Source organism: Trifolium pratense, linkage group LG4 (assembly GCF_020283565.1).
Source record: "Trifolium pratense cultivar HEN17-A07 linkage group LG4, ARS_RC_1.1, whole genome shotgun sequence".
Lineage (NCBI taxonomy): Eukaryota > Viridiplantae > Streptophyta > Magnoliopsida > Fabales > Fabaceae > Trifolium > Trifolium pratense.
Window position 1 is genome coordinate 48,013,437 of NC_060062.1, and position 13,272 is coordinate 48,026,708.

The window sequence follows — 13,272 nt, forward strand, 5'->3', positions numbered from 1 at the left end:
ATATCAAAGTTATGCTAATGGGTCATCAGCCATTCACTATGTTAATGACAAAGATAACAACTAGATTCTATCTTACTTGCCTTACAAGCTAACTGCATTGTGAAAGTTAGTTAGGCAGTTACAAGTTGGTTTTTAAGTTTGTTGTAATAGTTAGTTAGATAGTTAGATAGTTAGTTACATCCTTTAGTATATAAGATTGATCATAATGGTTGTAATCATTCAAGTTGCATGAATAAGATTTTCCCCCTTTTTGCTTCAATCTTTCTCTGTTGCTATTTCTCTTTTCTCTGCAACTGCTGCATCTTGCTTCCAGGCCCCATGTTCACCATTTTACCGTTATAACCAGTTTGGTACCTGCAACCCGAAATCATGTATTTTCTTTAAATTGGAATCGGTAGCTAGAAACCGAAACTGGGCAAAAATTCATAGAATTCAAAACAAAATCAAAACCCTTGTTCAGTATCATAATCACGAATAGAAGACGGATAGTGATTATGATACTGAACAAGGGTTTTGATTTTGATACTGTTACAATATCAGCATCTTACTTGTACTTATACAATATCAGCAGCAGCAACACTGATCAAGAGGTTGGAATTCAATCTCATCAATTTTATCTCTAACTCCACCTTCAATTTTCACTTCATCAATCTGTTTTCTATTTTTTTTCTTTTTAATTAAAAAAGAAAAAGGGTATGAAAAACATGGATTTAGATCTGAAACTGTGTTTGGAAGAAGAAAAAGAGAATGAAAAACTAACTTGATGCAGTACGAGAGAAGAATCGATAGGTTTGAAAACCATGGATTTCCTTCTTCTGCCATGCCAGTGCCATCGATGTCCCTACTTCTTCCTAGTATTTCGGTTCGTAATTACCGAATCAGAACGATTTCAGTTTGTGATTACCGAAACAGAGAGAGTTCGGTTCGAGACTATCGAAACGACGACATTTCTTGATTTTTTCCTAAATCAACACGAATTCAATAATTAGGAAAGGAAATGAAGGTGTTCGGTAATTATGATACGAAAGAAATTGATTGGGGGGTTTGGGATTATTGGGGGCATTTTGGGATTATTGGGAAGTTTGAGAGGAAATAGGGGTGCTAAAGAGCAAATTTCCCTACATAATTTAGCGGAATTCATATAAATTTTAACTATAAAGAGTTGTATTATAGTGTATTGTTAGTACTTCCTCATATATGATCTACAAAAGCGTATCAGTTTTTTTTTTGACAATACAAAAGCGTTTTGATCTACAAAAGTTGAACATGTTTTGATTTTTTCTTTTGGCAAAACTTCAGATTACCACAACCCTTGTACTAAGAACCATAATGCTAAGACCAAAAATCAGGACCAATCTTTATACAAAAAACAATCGTTAACCAAAAAAAAAAATATAATTAAAAAAATTTGTATCCTAAAACATATTTAACAAAAAATTAGAATAATTTTTTTTTTACTAAAACACTTTTGTAGACTTTAAAAGTGTCTCATTGATCACTAGAATCCTATCAATTTTTGTCAATTGTTTAATCTTAATTATTAAACGATTTTTTTTTTCATTTATTTTAAATTATAAAGTTCTTTTATTTTATATTTTAAAGATCTAAATGTAACACACTATTTTCTAAGTGTTTTTTTACTTGAGAGGATCCTCATCCGTAAAAATGTTTCCAGTTGTGAGGCTACAAAGCATGATCTCATAGTTAGGTTTAATTAATGCATACTCGTACACAAACAAATCCATTAGTTTGCTACCCACCACAGACATCACATATGAGATTTAATATCCTTTCCAATTTTTTTTGGTACATTCCTAATTTCCATTTTTCTTTATTTCCATTTCTTCAATTATTATAGTTTTTTTTAGATAAACAAAATGACAAAATCTTTATAAAGTTAGGTTTAATTAATGCATACTCGTACACAAACAATAGAAGAGCCCGGGTTTGTTCCTTGATCATGACGTCCGATCTAATAATTTCGGTATTTATTATCAGTTAAGTTAGAACTTGTGGATGATTATTATAGTTTTTTTTTATTAATCTGAAGTATACTATAATTATTATAGTTAGGACTCATTTAATATCCGACTTTTGCATTTATATTCCAAACATATATAGTAACGGAGGAAATGAAAAGACTAGTAAATAGAGAGATCTCAACTCCATATATGAGTAAGCTCACAAACCAATGGGCTGTATTTTTTGTCAATTATATTTAAAATCGCGGAGAGTATGTCTTAGTTTTCATCAAAATAAGTACAAATAAATTTTGCAAATAATAAATATTTATCTGTTTTGCTTATAATTTTAGATAAAGAAATTTGGTTATTTTGTTTGTTAGTAAATTGGGACAAAAGTACTACTCAGATCTCAAATATAAGCAAATATTCTTTTTTTAGATTTATTAAATCACTAATATAATTGGTCTAATTTGTGTGCAAATTTTTAATTAACACTCACTTTAAAACGGAAAGAGTATAAGTTTAAACATAAAACCTCTCGAGTTTTTTCCAATCCTTCTTTATAAGACCTCTTTCAAACTTTTAACTATATATATTGATGATTTTTTTTACCCACAATATGTTAAAAAAATTGCAATCACAAATACATTCATCAATGTAAAAATGAACCAATCTCTTTCTAGAAGGATAAACTTATAAAAACAATACGAATTATAAACAAATTTAATCCTATAATAATCGATTTTATTTCTCGTGATTTACTCGATGAAATCTTATATTTAGAAACAAAAGTAGCATTCATTTTCGTCCCACAATGAATGACTCATTTGGGTAAAAAACAATTGTAGCACTTTGTTCGACAATATGAGTGACTCATTCCAAACCGTAAAAGAGATACCAAATCGAAAAAATGAGTGACTCATTTAACTATTTTACACGCATTGATAAAAGTGTAAAATTGAATGAGAAATATATCTTATTTTGGATTACCATATATGTACAAAATTTCTACCACCGTTAGTGACAACTTCTGTGGGCACAAAAGCAGGTTCTCATATTTTAACCGAATTTTTCCATACGCAAGAGTTAGAAATTGAACCTCTGACTATCTATTTAAAGGATAAAAAACTCTTACCATTTAGACCAATTCATTGTTGGTATTGAGAAATATCTTTTTATTAAATCAAAAGGGTCGTTTATTTTGAAAAAAAGTTTGAAAAATGCATAAAAAATTGTTTAAAGAAAATAAATAGAAAAAAAATATTATCTATCACCTATAAATATTGGTACTTCCTCTGTTCATCATGCACACAATAGATCAGACAAAACTACACACACAGTGAAAATGGTTAACCATCAATTACTTCTTTTTCTTGCAGTTCTAACTACCTTCCACGTGTCATCAAAATCAGCACCACCACCACTTTCAACCACCGCAACAGAGTTTCTACAAACACACAACCAAGCAAGAGCAGCAGTAGGCGTAGAGCCATTAACATGGAACGAGCAGATAGCCAACATTACCAGTAAGCTGGTCCGCTATCAAAGAGACAAACAAGCTTGCCAGTTTGCCAACTTAACAGCCGGAAAATACGGCGCCAATCAACTTATGGCACGTGGCACGACGGTTACGCCACGTATGGTGGTAGAAAATTGGGTGAAGGAGAAAGAATTTTATAATCGTAGTGATAATTCTTGTGTTCCAAATCATAAGTGTGGTGTTTATACTCAAGTTGTTTGGAGAAAGAGTGTTGAACTTGGTTGTGCTCAAGCTAGTTGTGGTAAGGAAGGGTTTAGTTTGAGTATTTGTTTCTATAATCCACCTGGTAATTATGTTGGAGAGAGTCCTTATTGATTGTTAAGTTCTTGTAATTTTAATGTTCATCTGCTTGATTTGGGTCTCATCTCAACTTCTTCTTGCAGTTGCAACTTTCTAAATGCTAATTAATAAATAATGACTTTAGTTTACAGATCTTGATCTGTGTTACACATAATGATCGATACACAAACTAGATCTTAGATTATTATTTTTATGTGTTAGCTCTTATTCTTAGGGGATCTAGTAATCTAGGGTTCGACAGCTAGTTAAGTAAAGTCTACTAAAAATTTGTTCCCACAAAAAGTCGTACTTAACTTCTTCCGAATGATTCGTTTTAGGGGAAGTTCATTAACCACACTTTATGTGAAGTTATTTATCAAATTTGTGCTTCAGATAATTCAAAAGATTTAGTCATGGTAGTTCAATCGGAGAAAAATATTAAAATTGTTAGGTTAGACATTATGACCGGTGTTCGAAATCCGACTCATCTACTTTGTACGCGTCAGTGTTTCCAACGACTTATAACTTCATTTATCTATCAAATATTTATTGTTAAACTCTGAATTATCAAAACTCTTTCTAGCAACGGAAAATTTCGAGAAAAGAAGAAACTTTAAGTAAGATGTAAGAAAGAATATGACTTAATTAGTCTATTGATCCCTTAAAGACATTTTAGATTTTACAATGGTCTTTTAAAGAAAAAAAAGGTTCGGATTGGTCCTTAAAGAAAAAAAAAAGTCTGGATTGGTCCCTTAAAGACATATATGTTTGTCATATTGGTCATTTCCGTTAAATTTTAACTCCAAATATAACAAAAAATTCCAATGGTTAAAATTTTAAAAGTTAATAAGGTTTTTGGTGGACCACTTACACTTAATGACATCCACAATCCAGTCAACTACAACTAATGTTTTTTTTTGTAAAAAATTGACGGAAATGACCAATGTGATAAACAAATGTCTTTAAGGGACCAATCCAGACTTTTTTTTTCCTTCTTTAAAGGACCATTATAAAATTTAGGCTTTAATGCAGTTTTGATCCCCCTATTTTGAAAAACCTGAACTTTTGATCCCCCTATTTTAAAACTCAGCACTTTTGATCCCCCTATTTTAGTTTTTTGTTAGTTTTAGTCCCCCACCTCAATTTGGTCAAACTTTTGCTTATGTGTCATGCTCACTGATGACGTGGCATTGTACATGTGGACAAACAATTTCCTTAGATAGTGTCCCGAGCCCCAATCTTTTGCTTCTTTGATTGCAGTGATGTAAACACGATCATCTTTAAGGAATCCCATTGCAAAACATGCATCTCTATAGGTCAAATATTGTGTGTCACCAATTTTTCTAACATCATCATAGCAAGTTGTCCACATGTACAATGTCACGTCATCAGTGAGCATGACACATTAGCAAAAGTTTGACCAAATTGAGGTGGGGGACTAAAACTAACAAAAAACTAAAATAGGGGGATCAAAAGTGCTGAGTTTTAAAATAGGGGGATCAAAAGTTCAGGTTTTTCAAAATAGGGGGATCAAAACTGCATTAAAGCCTAAAATTTAAAATGTTTTTAAGGAACCCATAAACTAATTAAACCAAAATATTTTATGTGGTGTAAACTCAATGAAATCTCTCAGCTATCCCAATCTCAACCTGTTGTATGTGGTAAATGGTTGTTTTACTAACTCAACTACCAAAATTAAATGTGATTGAATTGAAGTCATGTGTTTGCACGGAGAGGGGCAATGTGTTTAGTGGGGTTCTCTCCACCCGCAGGTCACTAACTTATTATATGAATCCCATGAATCACACCTGGAGGTCACGTGCACATGCAGAGGGCACACAATGTGGATCCATTCCAATCCTTCTTGTCTCAAGTCAATCCAAAATCTCTTATGTTGTTTACTAATAATATACTAGTGTGTTTCAGAATCTTCACTGTTGTTTTTCCAATTGTGGATTCCGATTCTCAACATTATCTATGATATAATTTAGTGTAATCATAAGTGTATGTCAGTGTCTGACACCAACGCATGTCTGACACCAGGACATGTCTAATAAGAAGAGTATTCGTGTTTCATATGTATGATATTACCTTTGGATCATAAAGGAGCTCGGGGTTCATCACATTAAACTAAAAACAACCGCATAAGCAAAATCTTAAGACATACTTCCTCCATCCTTAATTATAAGCAAAAGTCAACTTTTCAGATTCATTGAAAAACTAATGTATCTGACTTATATTATAGACCAGGTACGTCCCATTATTGAATGAATCTAAACGTAAAATTTTGCTTATAAATCAGGATAGAGGGAGTAAGTCATATGGTCCCTTAACTTACAATTAAAATGCTCAACATATAATTTTTCATCCAATGTAAGACTCTTACCCTCACACTTAACATACAAACAAGCACAAAAGTTAAACTACATGTATCTTGATTTATATAGCTATTAATATTATGAAAACTTTACCTGATTATAAAATTTAATCCTGATTCAATAAATAGGTCTTGGTATTGAAAATTTGAATCTCAATTTCATAATCCATGTTGAAGTCCAAAGAAATTCAATTGACAATAAATTATATCAACAAATCATTTACACTGCTTATAGTAGAATTTCAAATCTTCTGATAAACTACAACAATTACAGATACTGCAAAAAAAAAATAACATGGCAAGAAATATTATATATGCAAATGCTACTACATATTGCAATATTAGATTCATCAGTTGATGCTACACTGTCAATTTTGTACAAAAGGACTAGGATCTGCTGCAGTAAACAATAGACGCAGTTACGTACACGCAGTTTTCGATCTCGGCCGTTAATTTGTGATTAGACAGTTCAGACTTCAAAAAAACAAAATCAGTTTAAAATTAAAACGATCTCAACTGTTAATTTGAGATTAGACAGTCGAGATCGAAAACTGCGTGACACAGTTACTGCACTAAATGCAAATCCCTAAAGAATACATAACAATTAACCAAACATTTGCATATGGTCTCTCATAAAGCTACCAAGTAATTATTTTACCAGCTCCTTAGGTATGAGATATCGAAAAGCGAAGTTGTGTGGAATCCATTCTATGCTCTTTCCGGATTTCGCAAGATGAGATTTCTTAACCCTCTTTTTCAGGGATTCCGGTAGAGACTGTTGGATCATCTCTATAAGACTGGCATGGGATAAACCTGCATCCTTGGAGAATGAATCTACAATCTTAGGTAGAAGTATTTTCCGGTCCTTGCGTATCCCAAAGCTTGCTCTAATGTACTCTTCCTTGGCAATCTCTAGTTCTTGAAACACTCTCCTCGGTGTATATACACGTATCTGTCATAAAGTTCAGTTCAAAATAAACAACTCACTTACGTTAACCATGTAAAATACGGTTATTGTTGAGAAATGATTGAGAAGATAGCATTAAGTATTATAAAAATGGGGACGTCAAAATCAAATGAAAATCACATATATATATGAGAAATGAGATAAGTACCGCTGGATCAGAGTGGTTTCCGGAACAAAGTGCGAAGTGCAAAAGAGGCTCGGGCTGTTTGATTGCATATGCTTGTCGGCCATCTCCAGACTTGAATTTTGTCCTCGAAGAAAAGAACACACGGAACCACTACAATACGAAGCAAGTTACTTAGAAGAAGATCCTTCGCAGGTATGTCATGTAGTATGAATTTTCAATGATACTCCCTCCGTCCCAAAATATAAGGGAAAATTGGTCAACCAAAGTTGATGTATCTAGTCCAAATTTTTAACCAAATACATCAATATTCTTTGACCAATTTTCCCTTATATTTTGGGACAGAGTAGTATTATTCTATATACGGCACAATAGCACACTTTTTTATAGAGTAAAGGGTCGGGATTGTAAGTTTCACCTGTCCAGGACGAGACATTCGGCAACCTAGTATAGTATTTTGTATTGTGTCTGCACTGACTGTATGACCTCCAACATTATATGCAGCCTGTAACGAGCAATTCAGCTAAAGCAGTTAGGCTCAGTTTCATACTCATTACTCAAATTGACTAGTAATGCTACTATTGGTTTTTTACCTTCAAAAGAAGAAAGACTCTTTTCACATTGTTTTGTGGAATTCCATAAGCCAAAAAAGCCTAGCAGAAAACAAAGAACATATTCTAAACCTATTAATTAATCAAGCGGGAGGAATGGAATGTATTAAAGGGTGAAATGGCTTTGAGAATAATAATTACATGCATCACTAAAGCATTGTGTACGTTGATCCAGAAAGCTAACTTTTCCTCGTGTTTCAACTTCCCCGGATCTACTTCTTCTAATTGACAAATAAGTGATCTGAAACAGCATAGAAGTACATGACAAATATACTACAATCCAGTTTAAAAGACTACGTCTACTTGATCGACCTGCCGACATATAAGCAAACTATAAGTCATACAAAAGAATCAGAGCTATTAATAAACTCACCTGTAAGTCTGAAGCAACTGCACTGTATCACTCAATTTCTGATTCTCATTATAAATCCATGATACCTCAACCATCGTGCTATAAGGGCCACTAAACTCCTTGAATCCTTCAACCAAAAAAGGATTGTCTAACTGTACATCAAAAGATGAGTTATTTCTGAACCCTGGACTCCACATGTCGCCTTGATCTCCAATAGAAAACGCACTTGTTGAAGTACTGGGAGATGAAAGGCCAGGATTTGTTACAGGTGGGTCTGCAAGTTTGTAATATATAGCTGATATACATTTAACCATATCCTCGGAAAGCCTATTAGCTGTTTCTGGAATATGATCAAATATTCGAGTACCGAGATGTTCTGCTAGACTGATTATTTTTGTTGAAGCATCAACACTTTCGGCATACTGTACAAAACAAAATGAGTCAAAAACCAATTAAGAACGATATGGTCGCAGCAACTCAATGTACTAGGAGTAACATTATATATTAAAACAAAAAGATTTTCCGTGAAACATGATTTACCTCCAACATGGACAAGGGTTGAGAATAACACGCACGTAGAGAATCGGTCGACGCTTCTTCTGGAGGAGATACTTTTTCTGTAAATGCTGAATATTGGGATAACGAGGAGTGACAGCGATGCACACTGGAGTCTAAATTATTTTCTTCTGGATGATGTACAATGTATTCTTTATCCGGAGTCTCGAGTTCGTATCCATTACATTCCTTTTGAGGAGTATTAAGCTCATGATCAATACATTGTACAGATGAAAATCCTCTTTTGGTTACGACCTCAGGTGAAGAAACTTCAAGGTATCTTGCTCTAGATGTTGTTAGAGAAGGAGTCTTTTCGCTTTCCTCCACGGTAGATGGAACCGTGGCGGGGGATAGTTGTAGTTCAAATGCTTTACGGTACAAGGAGAGAAGATACTGTTCCAAATATACAACTTCTAACTCCAAAACTGCAATTTCTTTGATTAAATCTGTGGTTGGCTGGTTTAAGAAAAAACCGTTATCAGACAGAAAGAAATTCGCGAACATGATAAATCAAAACCATACGTATGCTTGCAAAATCAATGTTATTTGAGAAAACAATTTAGTACATTAATTCTGGATATGTCACACATGTTGATAATAATTAGTTAAAAGTTATGGCATCAGAAGAAAATGGTTTCATAACCAAAACAAGAAGATTGTTAAAATTTATTGAAGAAATTCCAACCTTAGGTATTGTCATGTCATTTGGATTAACAAGAGATATAGGTCTGTATCCAAGTGCCTTTTCTAGCGTGCATCTGACTTTAAATTGGTCTTCTAGTCGTTTCTCCAATTGTAGAATCTGCCACAAAATAGACATAGATAATTGGAAAACACTAGTTAAAACATGATTAAAACAAAATGACTTATTGAATCATATGGCTAAATATTATAATTAAATAGTTCTTCTGCTGTACCTCTTGCTTCAGATTATGTCGAACATTATTCATAGGGGTTTGTTTTTTTCGAGCTTCACTGCATTCAGTGAGGTAACCTGCATTCTGGAACCAGATCAAATCCATACTTTAGGCATGAAAATTTTGGTTATAAATAACAGTCCACAATGATAATAAACTAGATCATTAATATCACCACTGTAAGAGATAGGATTACTTATACCACCCACATACACATGCTTTCTATGAAGCATCGACACCAGACATGATACTCATTCTACTGGCACATCAATACTGATAATAATTTGAAAAATGGAAGTAATTGTATGTAATCACATGTATCAGTGTTAGACATCAGACACTTTTGATCTAAAGTGTCCGGAAATGCCACAAAATCAGTTCCAAAAAAAATTGGGCTGCCCTTGGTGTTCACTGTTCCCAATAACAAATTAACTAAAAAAATGATGACATTTCAGCACCATACTTTAATTAAAACTACTTTTGATATACACTGAAATTAAACTCAATGTGCTTATCAGAATTGTGCCTTCAAATTCCCTTAGTTAAAAAAGCTAGAAAAAAGTTATGACAACTTTTAGATGAAAATAGAGAAGAGATTTATTATACCAGCTTTGTTTGATCTGAAACCTCAAAGCTATTTGAACTATCCTCCTTTACTGTTTTCTTATCAGGAAAGCTGCAATATAATATAAAAACAGTAAAACACAATTAATATATGAAAGAAAAATTATAATAAAAACTGTATTTTGAGATACCCTTTCAAGAGTTATGAACCTTCAATTTTAATTTTCAAAGAGGTACACCCTTCTCTCCAAAATCCAAATGGGTATACAAAATTAGACCCAAAAGGGAAAAAAAAAAAAACAATATTGACATAAATGTGAAACCTTTATTTTCCAGAAAAACAAGTAACCCCTCATTTTCTCAAAAAAAAAAAAAAAAGTAACCCCTCATGAATAAATTCTACAATCAAAAGTGCTTATACATAAAGGACCCAACTTTAAGCAACAAAAGAATGCTTCAAAAAAAGAAAAAAGAACTTAAACACATTAAATAGAGTAAGCACCTCTTAGAACGGTTGTGCCTTGGAATCAAACCTTCAAGCCCCATTCCTAAAACCCATCATAAAAAAAACAATTTTTATTACATTTAACAGAACAAAACATCAATTGCTGTAAATATTGGAAAAACAAAGCAACACAGAATCAAAATTCCTACCTAGGAAGATAAAAAGAAACACTTTCTTAGCTAGAATCTTCACTTCAGTTGACTTGTCTTGTACTCTTGTTGCATTTCACCATAGAAAAAAGTTTACTTTTTTCAGCAAGTAATGCTTAAAACTTAAACAGAACCGTTAATGGCACTATCCAACAACAAAAAAACCAAACCAAACCAAACCAAACCCATTAGAGTAAAGAATGAAGCTTTTGACTAATGAGGCTTTTGTTTTTGACTAATACACTAATGATTATTGTGTTGTGCTATGATCCTAGGCTTTTGTAAAGGGTTACTACCTTTTGGGGTTTGTTGAAGGAAGGAAAAATGATAGACTAAGCAAAATGTCAAAACATTCAAAAGTACCATAAAGGGTCTAGAGATCCAATGTCACTAGAGAGAAGAAGAAAGGGCTTTAAAGTGACCAACTTCACTATCTTCAATGAAGACTATATTAGGAAAATAATCTTAGTGGCACAAGTTCAACTAATTTATTACTAGTAGAAATTATTAAAGTGAACACTCAATGTATACATGGAATTTTTAGCATCCATTTTTAAATATTTTTTGGGCCTTGCTAAAGGCATTTGTTAGGAAATAAAAAATAAAATACTCTATTCATTCCAAAATATAAAAACTCATTAATTATTGCATGTATGCTAATACATACTTTTAATTACAAATATATTTAATTGTTTATTAGTAAAAATTATAAAAATTTGATATTTTGAAAATATTCTTCAAAACAAATCAAACAAGATCATATATGATAATATTTATATTTATATACTTTTAGAAAAATACAGTTAAAACAAGACATATAAATAGTGTATTTAGTCAAACTAGATCTTATAAAATGGGACGGAGGGAGTAAGAGTTTTGTCTTTAAAAAAACCAAAACATAATTTTTTTATAGTATTGAACGTACAATTTTTAAGAAAATATTTTTACATTTAATTTAAGAGCCCTAAAATTTTTTCTGTCTTGGACTGGGGCACCATCTCTCACCCTAAATTTCACATCATCAAATTTTTTTTTAAATCTAATATTAGTATCCTGCTACACTTGTTAAAATTTGCTATACTTTTTATTATCTTATAAATACAAAGTTTTTATCGTTGTTTAGCCTTGATTAATTTCGTCAAAAATTTATTAGATATATAAGGTGGATTCTCCCTTTTCAATTAAATCTTCTCCATACCTAAAATTTCAAGATCAAACTCATAACTTACTGTTTAAGGAATTCAAATATTTAACTACTTGAACATATATATATATATATATATTTTTTCTTATTTAAGGAATTCATATAAGTAAATGTGAATAAATAGGTGTAAAAATGCACTATGGAAAAGTTGTTTCCCTTTTAGGCTTAAACAAAGGACAAGGCATGGCTAATATATTATAATATTTTTTATTATTATATAATACTGTAGTCCACAAATAAATAGGAGTACAAAGTTAGGCAACATTTGAGCATAAATGTTAGTCTTTCACAATATAACAAATTTAAAATTCCAACCTAAGAGGAATCATAAGTAAAAAAACAATTTACCACATTTATGTATATTGTAATTTAGTGTTTTTTCTAACATTTTCATTCGAATGAAGAACTGAGATTTTATATAACTTTGTTTCTTGTCAATGAGAATCTATAAATAGTATATTTATGAGTTAGTATACCTCTAAAAATGAAGACATATTTTTGGTGAACATAGTAGATGACTAGAGTAGAGACAAAGACATCTACATTGACTACAGTACATATGCATATGCAATGTTCTTTACTCTCGTCGGTAAGTAAGTGAGAGTTGGTGACTGTCCTCCACCATTTGTCTCATTTTGCATCACTCTTTAATTATAATCCAATTCAATTTACGTAACAAATAAAGGACAGAAAATTGAAATAAAATTATATTAGATAGTTACATAGTAGTTTTGTTTTTAATTGAAGAGATATATTTTTACCATATGCTACAATTGTGTCATATTTATTTTTATAGGTGTGTTGGACTAATCCGTATACAGTGTTGGGTAAGGCAGGTGATTTATCTTATCTTCAAATGATTTTTTGTCATTGGTAGTTCAACTTTCAATAACTGGGTTTCATATATTACAAAATAAATTCTTACCAAAAAAAAATTATAAAATAAATTAAAGATTGTGATTTCACCTGATTAGAACATATGTAGCCGGTGGTGCTGATATGGCTGTGTGAAAGAGGATTATACCTGTAGATACTCTCACACTCAAAAGTTATGATTGATAATAAATGTCAATCATTTCGATGCCGGCTGTTACATAAGGGTTAACTTATGTGGCTGTTTGAGCAGATTCACTTGACTTTGGGTCAGCATACTTTTGGGCCGAG

General features: G+C 32.0%; 2 protein-coding genes and 1 long non-coding RNA gene across 3 annotated transcripts; 1 reads left to right on the forward strand and 2 right to left on the reverse strand.

Annotated features, from left to right (window-relative positions):
- Nucleotides 1-20: 20 nt before the first annotated feature.
- Nucleotides 21-852, reverse strand: LOC123881651. The gene is made up of 3 exons (XR_006799558.1): nt 761-852; nt 549-629; nt 21-354 (listed from the first exon to the last, which is right to left on the reverse strand). It is a non-coding gene; the product is annotated as an uncharacterized LOC123881651 (long non-coding RNA).
- A 2,404-nt stretch (nt 853-3,256) lies between these two features.
- Nucleotides 3,257-3,936, forward strand: LOC123881652 (STS14 protein-like). The gene has a single exon (XM_045930373.1). It carries the CDS (start codon nt 3,310-3,312, stop codon nt 3,817-3,819), a length of 510 nt encoding a protein of 169 aa, XP_045786329.1. The 5' UTR covers nt 3,257-3,309; the 3' UTR covers nt 3,820-3,936.
- A 2,537-nt stretch (nt 3,937-6,473) lies between these two features.
- On the reverse strand, nt 6,474-11,493 carry LOC123881654. Its single transcript, XM_045930374.1, has 12 exons — nt 10,905-11,493; nt 10,753-10,798; nt 10,293-10,362; nt 9,687-9,770; nt 9,455-9,571; nt 8,755-9,225; nt 8,236-8,636; nt 8,004-8,103; nt 7,845-7,904; nt 7,670-7,756; nt 7,276-7,404; nt 6,474-7,112 (listed from the first exon to the last, which is right to left on the reverse strand). Exons 2-12 carry the CDS (start codon nt 10,794-10,796, stop codon nt 6,810-6,812), a joined length of 1,866 nt encoding a protein of 621 aa, XP_045786330.1. The 5' UTR covers nt 10,797-10,798; nt 10,905-11,493; the 3' UTR covers nt 6,474-6,809.
- Nucleotides 11,494-13,272: the final 1,779 nt, after the last annotated feature.